The 14,884-nt window shown below is 46.1% G+C and overlaps 1 protein-coding gene and 1 long non-coding RNA gene across 5 annotated transcripts in view; one reads left to right on the top strand and one right to left on the bottom strand.

The window, feature by feature from the left end:
* Positions 1-726: 726 nt before the first annotated feature.
* UBE2V1 (ubiquitin conjugating enzyme E2 V1) overlaps positions 727-14,884 on the bottom strand; it is a 21,754-nt gene continuing 7,596 nt past the window's right edge. The window contains exons 1-4 of one of the 4 annotated variants that reach the window (XM_027697178.1): positions 12,180-12,287; positions 6,260-6,408; positions 2,844-2,969; positions 727-2,539 (exon numbers count right to left, since the gene is read on the bottom strand). In XM_027697178.1, coding sequence (XP_027552979.1) covers positions 2,393-2,539; positions 2,844-2,969; positions 6,260-6,304 — 318 coding nt within the window. In that variant the 5' untranslated portion in view covers positions 6,305-6,408; positions 12,180-12,287 and the 3' untranslated portion in view covers positions 727-2,392. Of the gene's footprint in view, positions 2,540-2,843; positions 2,970-6,259; positions 6,412-11,004; positions 11,078-12,179; positions 12,288-14,884 lie in introns of those variants that run through there. The other 3 variants (XM_027697176.1, XM_027697179.1, XM_027697177.1) reach the window with 3 other exon arrangements.
* Positions 12,211-13,804, top strand: LOC113974237. Its single transcript, XR_003536486.1, has 3 exons — positions 12,211-12,291; positions 12,858-12,928; positions 13,718-13,804. It is a non-coding gene; the product is annotated as an uncharacterized LOC113974237 (long non-coding RNA).

The raw sequence follows: 14,884 nt of genomic DNA, 5'->3' as shown, positions 1-14,884 counted from the left end.
GACATGAAGCTATTTTAAATAAACACACACACATGACACTGACATAGTATTAGTCACATTGTCTTCACAGACACCCTCTGGGCTGCCCCAGAGGGGAAACAGTTTTCACTCCAGGCCAGAAACCAGCAGCAAGTTTCACGAAGTTTCACAAAGATCATTCCCTTTTTCATTCCCAACCCAGGCAGAACCTTGTTTCACCCCAACACTGCTGTGAGTGCACCAAGACCTTCCAGCAAATCCTCTGAAATGGAGACACTTCACACCTGGAAAAGGCCAAAATTTCACAGCTCCGTTTTCACCCAGATTTGGAGAGAAGCTCAGCTTGTTGCACTTCGCTATTTGAGTGAAACCACTTAAAACTTCAGGTTGTGAAATAGCCCTTGACCTTGACAGACAGCACAACATGCAACTGTAGAGGATTCGATTTCCTGGAGACAACAGCACAGCAAGGCCACGGCACTGACAGCACACGGAGCCAGGAACTCCCTTTGGCAGCTCCTTGGCACATCCTGACCCTACCAACTGCCAAGGCTGGGGCAGCCTGAGGTTTAAACCAAAAGTACAGATGCTCCTTGGCACAGCAGCAGCAGCTGGATAGAGACAATTGCCTTTCACCACCAGGTTACATTCTGTCAGCTAAACGTGATCTGTAGGAAGATACTTCCAACAAATCAAGAATTCCATAAGGGATCAAAATTTCTAAACATAAATACAATTAAAGCCTTCTAATATTAATGCACACTTTTTATTATATTAAAATCAGGCAATGGTCTGATACAATAAAAAGGCTGCTTATGGAATACTGTTATGTTAAACTTTCAGTACAGAGGATGTTAAATCCTTACAACTAATATTTTCCTCAAAAGTTAATGGAAACATCAATTGTTCATTGACTTGACAGCTGCTGCTTTAAAATGTGTTTATTTTTACTCTTTTCTTTTTTTCCTTTTTTTTTATTCTTTTTTTTACACAAACACTGAATTTTTCATAAAACTTAGGACACACTAGGTTGGTTTCTGTAAGCTTGCATCCACATTGCAGCAGTTAGTGGTCCAAAACAGTAAATCAGAAAAGGCAGTGATTTGCCAGGATGCAAAGCCAGTAAAGGTCCTTTAATCTGCTGTACAACACTTCCCCAAAATCTTCACTGAAGAGATTTCTAAGACTTACAGAATACTAATAAAATCTACCACACGGATTTGATTTGTCTGCAGTTGTCACATCTTTAGAAGGGCCAAACGCAAGTGCAACAATTTGTTAATTAACATTCTTGGGTCAATCCAAAGCACCAAAACACAACGATTTGAGTGTGGCTGGAGTGTGTGTTCAGAATCTCTACATGCAGAGTTTCCCCCATTCAAGTTTGGCAGCAGAAGATTTGGGCAATCCTGGTAAATTACTGCTCTTTTCCCCACGTCAAAGCCTATCTAAGAACACGGCCGGGGCCAGCTTGGCGGAGTGGCAGCAGTGCTGGAGGGAAGGGGAAATCCAAGTTTGCGAGCAGAACGGATACTCTTGTTTTCCAGGCTGGTGAAGACTAAATTTGTTGCGAAACCAAAATGATAAGCAAGAGGGAACAGGTCAAGTTATTGCCCCAACATTTACCCCTGGGCCAGGGGCAAGAAGAGTCACCAAAAGGGGCAAAAAGAAAGCAGCACCCCCACTAAAAAGAGGGGAAGAGGGAAGAGATTAAAAGAACCCTGAATCCCTCACCCAAAGCCCACGTCACTGGTGAGGGGGACCAGGAAGAGAAATACAATCTATGCCTTGGCCAAAGGAAAGAAGGAAAGCTTGCCCCAGATTATCAGGGCATTTAAAAAAAAATAATAAAAACCCAAAAACGACCACAGTCACATTCAGCCTTTACTAGAGCGAGCACAAAGGGAGGGATGACTGAGGTTAGCACACATCCCCAGTAGTAGTCCATACAGCCCAGTGTAGCACTGGAAGCAAAAACCTTTGTGTCTACTCTAATAAATAGCCCTGAGCTTCGACTCTATTGCAAAAGACAGAGAAAGAAAAAAATAACCCAGGCCAGACACACAGCAAGGTGATTGTGGGATGGATCCTTTCACAGTTAAGTTGGATGTGCCACACTGGTCTTGACAGTAATAAATTTAAATAGACTTTTCCTGATACCAGAAGTTCAGCTATGTGGACAGTGGTTACACGACAGGATTATTTGTTATAGCACAACTTATATTTCAAATGAAAAAAAATTAGTATCATTTACAGTATCTCAAGAAAAACCTCCTTTGAATGGGAACTTCCTTTCCAGTATTTTGAGGTCTACAAGATGCATCTAGAAAATTTACTACTGTGGAAAATGAAGACAGCTTAAATTGAATAAGGGGGGCATGTTGGTTTTTGTTGTTTGTTTTTTTTTTTTTAATTAATTGCTGTAACATTGTCCTTCAGGTGGCTGAGGAAGTTTCATATTTTCTTTAGACATCATTAGACGCCGAAGCTCTTGCAGAACAACTTTGATACTATAAGAATTCTGCCATTTTGCTAGGACTGATATGGCTCTGGGGTCCACCTAAAATAGACAAAAAGACCATTCCTGTCAGAATTGGCATGTTGGATACACTTAACTCCACCCACACCCCCAACTAAAGAGCCTACATCAAATCTGAGTGGGAGAAAGCAAAGAAAGCAAAAGCAAGTGTTTTCCCTAAAAGCATAATAAATCTCCACTTGTCCACTTCCTGCTACCCCCTTTCCTCCTCCTGGAACAAACAGCACCACAAGCAGTGAGTAGTTCAGCAAGTTACAAGTATAAACAAAGAATTTGAAGCTGCACATAAAAACAACATTAAAATGAACAAGAGCAAAAAACTTACCACTCCATTAGAACTATTTACTCCATTCATATTAATTTTTGTTACAAATCTTACAAATGGAGGTGCTTCTGGATACTTAGGCCCGCATTCTATTTTAAGGCTGTATATTCTGTTTTCATAAATTGTCTGAGGGGAAAAGAAAGGGGAAAAGAATTACATCAGGCAGTTCAATAAGCATTTGGTTAAAGCAGTGGCTACTTAAGGAATATGGGAACAACTAAACATAAGGGCAGCCAGTTAGATACTATGCTGGCTACCTCTGCTTTGGGGTCATTTTATAATATTCAGAATATCAAATGTTTCTGCTTTAGGCTAATAAATTCTACTGCTCTCTCAAGCATCAAATTTTCATATGAGGAAATGAAGCTGGCATTGCTTCCCAGTCACCAGCTGAAATGACTTTTTTAATCATCATATAGCTCAGATATAACTTTCCAACCAATCTTTATAAAGCAGCTTTGTTTTATCAGTTTCACTACCTTGAAACCAAAGGCCACAGCTTTAGCTTCTGATCTGCAGTTGGCCCATCCTAGAACTGCTCTTGGAAAGTATTCTTTGGTCATAAACCTGCTGGTTCTCAGAAGGGGGAAGGTTCCAAGATTCAACATGTTTGAAAGGACATCCTGATCCCAAACAGCACTATCACTTTGTCCCCACAGCAGGAACACTGTCCCACCCCCAGGTAGCAGAAATCCTGGATCCTGGGTTTGTAACTAACTAATCCGTGGGTACAAAGAGAGACAAATGTAACACGGCTGCACTGATTCTTCAATATTTCAAAGTCATTAGAGGGAACAACAACAGTTAATGTCACTCTGTATTCTGAGAATAACTATTCTTGCTGTGCTGCTCTGGCATAGCTGGCCCAGAGCTCCAGCTGAGCTGGGCAGTGTAGACAGCTGGCAGACTTACACAACAGGAACGGGATCACCACGGGGAAGTTTAGGCAGACAAGCTCTCCAGATTTAGAGCTTCTGACACAATTTCCTGCACCTTCAGCATTGCAATAAACATTAAACCCACAGGGCAGTGACCATGAACAAAAATCCAGGTGAACCTGTGAGCCCAGAAGCGGCTCCTGCTCACCTGTAGCACCAGGGCATGAAGGTACCATTGGGACTGTAGAGTGGCTGCCCAATGTCCAAAACCTTCCTAGTGGAAAACTCTGTGCAACCCCTTCTAAGGCCTGCTTTGACTCTGAACAGCTTAATCATTCCCTTGGTATTAATGAATGTTTTGATGCACACCACTACCAAAATGTAAGAACTAACTTCCTGATGCAGCTGCTGCTCATCTGTGCCAAGGGAGTGTCTTCAATCCCTCTTGCACCACCAGCAGCAGGACCTGCCCCTGGCCAGGACTGGCACCTTCTGGCTGCTCCTCAGCCACACAGCCTTTCACATGCCCAGCCAGGGCAGGGGCAAACTGGGCACTGCCAAAAAGTTTTGGGAGAAAATAGCCACCCATCAGCTCTGCTTGGCCTGCCCAGACCTCCTGACTGTGCCCCTGAGCTGCCCTGTGCGTGGAGCAAGGAACAGCCCCAAGCTCTGTGCAGGGCTTTGGGGTCTCTGCGAACACCCGGCCCACGCAGGGAGCCTTGGCTGTGAACAGCCAGTGTAAAACGTGCTGATAAAGCTGAAGCTTTGGCAGTGCCACTGTTTCTAAGCAGCCTGTATCAGCAAGGTGAGTCCCTGGCTGTGGAACCACCGGCACACAGCCTGGGAAGGAGAACACACTCCATGTGTGGCCGCAGGGACACTCGGGGCAGCAGCACACGGGGAGCTCTGCACCACTGCTCATGTCCCCCCCAAGATATCCAACATAAGATTCTTCCACCTGCTACAAGCATGGCTGCTTTCTGCCCAGATGGAAACACGACTTTCCACAGCCAATATTCCCACGTCCTATTAAGAAACAAAATGGTCATAACTGAGTATGAACAGTGCTAAAGGCAGGACAGCCACTGAGCAAACAAGAATGATTGGAAGTTCCCAAAATCTCTCTCTCAATACAGCCTGTTGCCTTCAAGCAATAAGCTCAAAAGAAGTCAAGACACTTCTGGAAAAAAAATCTGTATTCCTAAGTGTGTCAGAAAGACAAGAGAGGCAGAACTGAATCCTCTCCTGTGATGGTCCTCTAGCCTTGGTTTGCAGCATGACATGAATGACAAACTTCCATGGCTGCTGGCAAGGCAGCACACGCCTGTTTGCACATCTCAGTTCCCATTTAATTCTCTAAATTAGATTTCAAGGTTGTTTAAATTTTCCATAAAGTGTATGCACACAGTGAGCTTTCTTCACAGCCTTAATGCAGGCTCATTAGCAACTCTCCTAATGTTCTAAAATCAAATGCTGTTCTAGAAAACAATCTGTGCATATCATAAACAAATGAAATGATCGTGACTGGGGAGATGTTAACAAAGGCAGACAAGAAGTAAACAACACTTCTGGATGAGATGGAAAATGCTGCATGTGTAATGCCATTATAAGGTACATTCTTGTACAGCCTCATATGTCAAAACAGGCACTGACAGAATGGGAACACACAGGGCAGTGGCATGACTGAAGGTCTGTAAAGATTTTCATATACTGACCCCTGAATTACTGAGAAGTGATACTGAGGCCAGATGTAGAAGACAACATCTGTTATTGCAGGAAGGAGAATGAGCTCCTTGCACTCCACGGAAAGGAATTAAGGAAACAGAACAGTGAAACTGGAGACAACAGACAAGTTCTGGTTCTAGAACACGTGCACACGTACAACACACAATTTTAAGTCCTCAAGTTCACTACTAGAGTGTAGACCCACGGTTTAGTAGGGTTTGGGGGGAGAAGAGAGAGCACAGCAACACTCCCACAAAGACCAGTTGCATTATAAGATGCTGCTTTGGGAGAGAACATTCAGAGAAGGAACTGAATTCATCAAAATTTGAGTTTCCTGAGTTAGCTGAAACTCTACAGGAGCGAGTCAGAACTGCTGCAGTAAAAACCAACCCACAAACTCAACGAGGACCAGCAGAAAGACCAGCAGTGCTGCACAGAACATCCCCTTGCACCCACATGGTCTCCACATGAGACCTCACTAGCTGAAGGATTTTAAACCCTGCAATACTCAAGAGTACAGGGTACTAGAATTCTGGGATCTCAAAAGTTGTGTCTTAATGGATCTGCAAATATAAAGCAGATAAATATAAACCAACCAGAGAAAGGCACTAAAATATTCCAAATTATAAGCAAAAAGCAATATAGTGCATGAAAATGATTGTTATACAGAACTTGGAACTTCAACATAATTCACTTTCTGAAGTGTTTTTTCACTCGTCCTCTTTTTTTTTGTGCTTCAGTGGTTAAATTAGGAGAAAAAAAGAAGGAAGAAAAAAATAACTGTACTATTTTAGTATTTAACTGCATACTTACTCTTGGAGGCCCAATAATCATTCCTGTCCATCTTGTAAGTGTCATATCTTCATCATCTTCAAGGCCCCAGCTAACTGTTCCATCCCCTACTCCCTTCTGACCTTCTTCAAGTTCTTCCAAAAGACGAAAATTACGAGGAACTTTTACTCCTGGAACAATCAGAAAAACATTTTGAATTGAGAAATCTAGTAAAGGAATGAAGCTAGGGTAATTTCCCTGATACTTGTGGTCACTGCACAGAAAACACTTTGGCAAAATCATAAAAATATCACTATTTTTTGAATGACAATATTTCAACATTATGAAAAAGCCATCCCATATTTAGCTCGGATTTTACAAGCAAAATCAAGGTATCCCCAAATAAACCTGCCAGAAGGCTGACAGGTCACATGTTATGGCAGGCAGTGAAATGAAAAGAAATCTGTTTCCTCAAAGATACACCTGGTATTATGGAGCTCTAATTTAGCACTCGTGTATATGATTTATGGCATGAAAATTTAGAAGATTCTCACACCATGAGAGGCTTCACATCACTCGACTGACTCAGAGCTTTTAAAATACCTTTTAAAGCAAATAAAACTCTTTCATAACATTAGTAGGTTAATCTGAAGTTAATTGAAGTGGGCTTTGTCAGCAGCAATAGCATCCTTTGTACTTATGACCTCCACCACCAAGGAATTAAAGCACTTTGTAACTGCTGGCACATTTATCCTCAAAACACACATTAATGGGAAACAATGGCACAGAGAGCCCAGGTGGCATATCCAAGGTCACACACTGAGTCAGTGGTGAAGGAGGATCTCAAACCCAGGCCACAGTGGACTTAATGACTCGCTCTTCTTCAAGGTATCTGCACCTCGGGCATCACAGAACAGAAACACTTGAGAGCACCTCTGCTCCTTTTGTTGTGTTTGTGGGGCCAGGTTTTGCTACTGGGGGGCTCCAGGGTTGGTTCCTGTGAAAAGCTGCTGGAAGCTTCCCCCATGTCAGATGGAGCCAGTGGCAGCTGGCTCCAGGATGGACCCACTGACGGCCCAGGCTGGGACGGCAACACTGGCAGCACTCTGGGATAAGGTATTTAATGAGGGGAAACGTTACTGCACAAGAGCAACTACAGCCAGGAGAGGAGTGAGAATCTGAGAGAGGAACAGCACTGCAGACCCCGAGGTCAGTGCAGAAGGAGGGGCAGGAGGTGCCCCTGCAGCCTGTGGGGAGGACCACGGTGAGGTACCTGTGGCCCCGCAGCCCATGGAGGTCAGTGGGGATGCAGAGATCCACCTGCAGCCCGTGGAGCACTGCTTGGCCACGTGCAAAATACAGAGGACCTAAGGCACTGCAAAATGTAGCAGTGCTTGAAATTGAGTAACTCCAGTAGCATTAAAGTTTCCTTTAAATACATTAAGGACCTAAAGAAACTAAATGTCAGAGATGATTTTGCTGCAGAACCAGTGTGGTCCAAATTTCATTCACTGCAAAGCATGCATGAAGGAAACCAAACCAGCAAATTGCTACAGAAATCAGCTCGTTGGCCAGTCTGACACACACCCAACGTGAGCATGCTGCAGAACATTCTGAGGAAGCACAGGTCAGTAACACAGCTGCAGCAGCAGCATGAGGAGGAGCCCAGACCCAGAAGAGCAGCGTCCACAGACACCAGACCTGCACTACACCGAACCTTGTTCAGGGGCTGCTGAGCACAACTCCAGCACAGCTCCCTGCCAAATCCCCTCCCAGCCAGGCCCTGCTGTTACCATGGCTGCTGAGGAACACAGATCTTTGGCTTTGAAAGGAAATGAGTCAGTTGGGGCTGGTGAAGCCATCACCATGAGATTGCCCCGAGCACCAAAGCGTGGGTGGTAACAGGACCTCCTGGGTACCACTCACATCCCCTGCACAATGAAGTCCAGCATTTCCTCTCCCAGAAAGCCTTAAAAATATGAAGTGTGTAGCCTGTGAAGCTCAGGCATATGAAGGTTCAAGTATGCAGGTTATGCCTGACCCATGACAGACAAGCCACCCCATTTTTAATTCTATCCCCGACACTCTCCACGCTGTAGCCTGGGGAGGCAGAGCAGCCCAGCTCCAGCACAAGAGCTGGGGGACAAGAGAAGCAGATGGAGCAGGAGTTGAAGGACAAAGTGCCACCTTTGCTTACACGCACACCTCCTATTTCCCTGTTTTTGCTGGAGTGGATGCACGGGAGAGCTGGTGATGGGGAATGATTCACAGCACGCAGTGCCCGAAGCCACTGTCTGGGCTTCAGCCCTGCCCCGTGAAAGGAAGGGCCAGGGAAGAAGGGCAAGCAGAAGGTCCTTCTGAAGGGGGACTCCACCTTCAGTCTGACACAGCAGCTCTTCCACAGCGCAGGTGATGCCACAGAGGAAACTCTGTGGCTGTTACCAGATCCCCAGCCTGAGCTCCCCAACTCCAGTGATCAGCCTGAGCCCCCAAACACCTGCCTGGAATGTGTCACAGAGCCAAAAAAACACTCTTCCAGACCACAACATCACAATGCTTCACAAGCATCATCTCAGCCCTTCAGTCCTTGACTACAACCCTTCATATTTATCAGTGGTGCAAAGACAATTTACTGTTATTTACTCAGGCCAAACCAAATAACCCAGGAGGAATCAGCTTTATGGCAGACACAGGCCACACATCAAAGAAGGAAACCACAAATACTGCCTGTCCACCCTTCCTCTGAGCATCATGCTCTGTTCACTGAGGGAGACAGGAATCCCCGTGAAGAAAATTAAGTGAGCATGTAATTAAAAATGACATCATCATGTATATATTGGAGCAGGCCACAGCCAAGGCTGAAAGGCAGCCTCAGTTGTGACATTTGCCAACCAGAGCTAGGCTTGGCTTTACAACCTTACGGGAAGGCAAGGCAACTTTATTGCTGAGCTCTCCCCAGATACAGCTGCTCTGATTCAGCATGAATCCAGCATGAATCAGAGCCATAAAAGAGTCACACAGGACCTCACAGTTCTCTGGAAGCCTGAGGTCTCCAGAGAGCTGGCGAGTCATATCGTGCGCTGGCTCCTGTCACACGGGTTTCCATAAATGAGTGCTAATTCCACAGCAACTGCTCACTTGTGACCACTGCAGGGGCATGATGGCAAAGGGAGTGCCCAAGGGAAGTACACACATTCCCGTTTTTAGGCACTTTACAGAAAACAAGGTGACATGGCAGATAATTGGTCATTTTACAACCAGTGACCCTGTCCAACAGCATCACTGCCTCCCAGAAACGTGCTGAAGCTCAGAGATGTAACATGGAGGACCATCACCTCAGCCACCACAGGAGGTGGTAATTCAGCTCCCTCCCTGACACATTCTCAGGAGATTCATACAGCAGAAGGAAAATTGCACATATACATATAGAAGACTGTGCTTTAAATAATTTCTAAAAAACCTGCCCTTAAGCAAGGCAGAATACAAGACCAGACTGACCCTTCTGGTCAGCCAGGAAAGATGCATGTGGCCATTAAGCCAAGCCCAGCTCCTCTTCACTTGCAAAGGCCTGGAGCACTCATGGTCCACCACCACATCCTGCCAGGACCTGAACCTCAGAACCCACACGGCCTTTATCACTTGTGGTCCTACACAAACACATCATCATCGTGTTTGCTGCCCACCAAGATTCCTAGAGAGTGACTGGATCTGTTCTAGGCACACACAGTATTTGCCAAATGACTTCCATGGCTAAACCATGGCAGATGCAGAGCCAGGAGATGTTCTGTGCCCACTGACACAACCATGAGCTGCCTGTGTTCCCTCCCCCCACCCCCCAATAAATACCTTGCATAACCCTTTCAGTGTAGCAATGGAGATTTCCAAGGCAGCAACCAAACTAACCTGTTTTTCTAAGAGCCCTTCATTTAACACAAGAAAACCTACATGAAGTGAGAGCAATTAAAAAGTAATCAACTTGTCTAAAGTACTTTCAGTTATGCATTTTGTCTGTACTATGGTTTAAGATGACTCTCAAATAGCAGTTTCATTTGAAACAAAAATACAGTAATATCTCAATAACTGCTTCACTTGCAGCTTGCCTGACCTCACAGAAACACTCCCAGAAATGGAGCTGAAAACATATTTCAGAGCAAAAGGAGATATTTACTATAATTAACAACAGCAAACCTGTGAAAGCTAAATCATAACTGTACTGACCAGGGAGATCTCCAATGACAGACTTGTACAGTCCTTCTAAAAGTTAACACCTTTCAGTAACATCCTTTGCTGAAGCCTCAACCCTACACAATAGTTCAGCAGTTACACAAAATTAATGAAATCACTTTAGGGCAACTAAAGAGCAGAACTAAACCACAAACTGAGCTTTCCAGAAAGTCAGGAAATGTACCTTACACCTTGCAGATCTCAGTGTTGCAGTTCAGAAGCTGCTTGGTTTTGGGTGATGTGACTTCCTCCTCAGCCTTCAAGAGAATCAGGACCTTCTGTTTTCCTGGTCAGAAACCCCCCTGGCACCTCACAACCCAGCTGTTTGCTAAAGCAATGAGCTGCAAGACAGAGCCAGCACACTGATATGGGGACAAAAGGAGTGTGACCAATGTCTGGTCAGAGTCTTCCTAAGGGAAGAACAGAATTATTCCTGGAAGACACTTAAACGTCAGCTTGGACTTGTTTCTGTGTATTTAACATTCAGCTTTATTTACATCCTTTCCAATATATGTCTCATCTCTTTGCAAAGGTTGCAACTGCTGCCAATTGGATAAGCTTACCCTTGCAGCACTGGAACTGCAAAAAGTATGTAAACATTCCTTGTCACAATGGTATATAAGGTTTCTGAAGTGATGGAATATTTAAAACTGAATAAAAGGCTTTCAGCAATTGTCACAAAAGCTTTGGGGACACAGGAACTTTACATTTCTTGCATCATCTTTACAGTCACGATTTCCACTCTGATGATGGAGGCAGGTACTGAGGTATTCTGCAGACCCAAAATAACTTCCTTGAAACAATCTGAGTGTTTTCTTTCTATGTAAGCTTGAGTGCTGGTTCTACCTTTCAATACTTCAGGCAGGTCACTTGAAAAGAGATCGCTTAGTCTGAGGCAGGCTGGCAGCACCACTCACGTCTGAGGCCAAGCACAGCTTTCCAGCAGCAGCAGAGTTAAAATCAGATGATTTCTGTGCTTGTATCACAGTTGAAAAGCAAACACTTCCAGTGCAGCTACAAGTGACTCTAGAAAGTAAGTCACCCTGGACTGGTGTCCTGGACCAAATCTTTACACTTCATCTCCCCAGGGAAAAACCCACCATTTCCTTTGGCACTGTGAGAAGAAATGGTTGGGACTGAGGCAGAGCTGCTCTCCTGCTGGCCCTCCTGCCACAGAGGATGGTTGGGCTTTCCCACAGTCACACCACCCAAAGCTGAAGGCAGAGCACAGGTTTGCAGACAAGCCCTGAAGAGCAGGTGCTGGCACTGCTGGGCCAGGCTGGACCAGCAAAGGCAGGATGTGGCACAAACCCCCAGGAGGGGGAAGCACAGTAACTTGGAATAGTTAAAACACACCCTCACAACCTGAAAATCCCACCCTGAGAGTCCCACCCCTCACCAAATCTGTCAGTATTGCACCTGCCATGATCCCCACCTGCTTGCGTGTTTAATACACTAATGAATAATTCTAAGTTCTCAGCCAGAATAGGGTTCTTCAAATATATTATGTAATTTGTATCACTGGACATGACAATATTCAACTGAGTATCGTCTTGTAGGAGTTGTGAACTATTTACCTTTTTATTCAGTCTACTGCATCCTTCAATTACAGCACACAGAGCTCTGCAATCAACACCTCTAGCAGCTGCTATTACAGCCCATCTTATTTAAGAAGGCATAATTTATCTTCCATTTTCTCTTCAATTACTTTTCCCCTACCCTTGAGTATTTTACTTACAGGCTCAGAGGGCACTTGGTGGCTGCAATATTTCCTTTGAGATAAGAAAGGCTGTTGTCTGCTGTGCACTCCAAGGAGCCATCGTGGGGCACTTCCAGGGGCAGCTACACCTGTATCCTTCAATACACAGTTTATTCTTATTGTAAGGTCTCATTTGCTTTCCACAAGTGTAACTTAAGAGTTTACAGTGATGTTACAGGGCCCTCAACAGTTACAAATATATATTTTTAATACACTGTACCAAACCTGATCCCTGCTCTTCTCTTGGGAGCATTAAACCACATATATCAGCACTATCATGGCCATACACTGAATTAATTGTTTTTCCACAGTTCCTCACATTCTTTGAACGCATTAAATCTGGGCAAAGCATTTTACTACTGAGTTCTTCCAGGCTGTTGATAAACACGGTGTCTCAAAGCCCTGTAACATACCCACTAAACTGAACTGTGAGAGAAAAGTGAGTTAAATGAGGTTATTAAACTCTTCCCCGGGTGAAAGTTAGGGAAACAGGATCTCACAGGCCAAGACAGCTGGATTTTGACCCATTATAAAACCTGAATCTGCAGGACAGCAACATGGAGCAAGCTACATAGGGTTGGGGTTTTGCCCTTGTTAATTATGTCTACCTGTTTATTAGATACAAATATCTAATCTATCTACCTGTCTAATTGCCAGGACTTTTTAAAGTCACAGGGACATTTGCAACCACTTCTTCCTCTGGGCCAGGAGCTGCTTTTGAAGACAGAGTGAGTATTGTTCATCTTCAATATCTGTTTAAGCTCCTTTGCTGAACACAAACTCAGGATATCACATCTATTCCAGTGCTTTACAAGCAAATAGGAATACACTAAGATTTCCATGAAACAAGTATCAGCAAACTCTGTTTTCCAGACGGGTGAAGGCAGTTCTAAGGTACTTGCCCCAAGTCTCGCAGTGATGGAGAGTGAGGAGGTGTCACCTCCAGGCCTCTCTGCCTTCAGTGCAGTGTTGGGAAGGAAGAAACAACCTGCATTGCAGTGCCACTGCCAGCACCTGGACACTGGGATGTCCTTGCTGCCAGGAGAGGGAAATCTCCATCCTTCCCCAACACCACAGAGCAGGGAGCACTGCTGGGAGGGCAGCTCATGAGTTACAGCCCGAGCTCTCAGGCTCCCACCCATGGCAGCTGCTGCTCTGTATCCCAAGGGTCTTCCAGACTGAATTTTGGGTTTTTTTTGCACAAATCCAGTGTTCCTGCAGCATATGTCTGTAAGTAACACTCCTCATGATCAGTTGAAGGGCTGTGCCCACACTGCAGGCACAGGACACCGAGGGCCCTGCTCCCACTGCCTGCTCCCAGCACTGGGGACACAACAGCTGCCAGAAACCCTGGAATAACAGGAACAGTCCAAGAGACACAGTGTGGCCAGCACATGATGGGTAACAAGAGCCTGTCTCGGTGCTGTGCTGGTACTGTGGCCGCTCCATGACCACCCAACAGTTACCTCAGGAGCTGCACAGGCTTAACACCAAAAATATTTGCCTTGTTCTTCCAGTTAAGTACAAAATGCAGAGTCAGCAGCTTGAAAGGATCCCTGAGAACACACAGCAGCCAGGAGAACATGACAGAACAGGGCAAGGAGGATCCACTACAGTTTTTGTGTCTTTAATCAACTCCTCACAGTCACACGTGTCCAAACACAGACCTGTAACACATAATTCTCAGGACAGCACCTACTGCACTTTAAAAGAGTTTTTATTAACTTGTTTACTACGAATTATGTGCACTGTGATGGTTATCCTTAAAATCTGAAAGTGGTCATGGACAGAAAGCTATCTGTAAAAAAAGAATTCCAAAAGATTTCTGTTACATCTCCAACAGTCACCTTCTGGTGAGCTTGTAGCCAAACTCCGGAGGAGCAATTTGAAAACAAAGCACTACAGGGGCACCTGTGAGACCCTACATGGACTGAGGAAAATAGGACAATGAAAGTGGCTGGACAGAAGTGACTCTGATTGACTCGATCCGTTGCAGTTCATTAGAGGATGGCAGCAGAGAACAAAACCCATTCCAAACCTAGTTCCAGCATTGCTGTTTAATGTACAGAGATAAATGCAAAGAGAGGATGTAAATACTCAGAGCAGGAGTGGAGCAATTTTAAAGGGTATAAAAATACACCGACTGCTTGGAGCACACACGTCCTGACGCGATTTTGGTGGCAGAGGGAGACACCAGGAGCGAAAAAGGCTTTTAAAGCAGCCGATTTCCCTCCGGTAACTGCAGCCAGGGCCCGGTGAGTGCCGAGAGGAGGGAGCGGGGCCAGCCCCGGACACACGAACCCGCCAGGGGGGAGCGCGGCAGCAAAAGCGCCCAACGGCGGCCCCGGGACACCCGGCCCGGCCCCGAAGGGTGCGGGCAGCTGTCCCGGCCGCGGCGGCCCCGGCCCCGCGGGGCTGTCCCTGGCCCTGTCCCTGTCCCTGTCCCGGCCCGGCCCGCGGGCACAGGCCCCGCGCGGAGTGTCCGCTCCCAGCCGGGGGCCGGGACACACGTCCCGCAGGGCCCAGCCGGCCACCCTCGCCCTCCCGGCCCGGCCCGGGGCCGCTCTCCCCGCTCGGCCCCGGGATGGCCCGGCCGGGCCCGCGGGACCCGCGCACGGAGCGGCACCGGCTCCGGCTCCACCCCCGCCCCGCCGGGCCCCGCTCGGGGCCGCGCCACCGCCCCC

The sequence above is a fragment of the Neopelma chrysocephalum genome, unplaced genomic scaffold (genome assembly GCF_003984885.1).
Source record: "Neopelma chrysocephalum unplaced genomic scaffold, ASM398488v2 Primary Assembly neopelma1_119, whole genome shotgun sequence".
NCBI lineage: Eukaryota > Metazoa > Chordata > Aves > Passeriformes > Pipridae > Neopelma > Neopelma chrysocephalum.
This window is presented reverse-complemented; position numbering and strand designations above follow the sequence as displayed.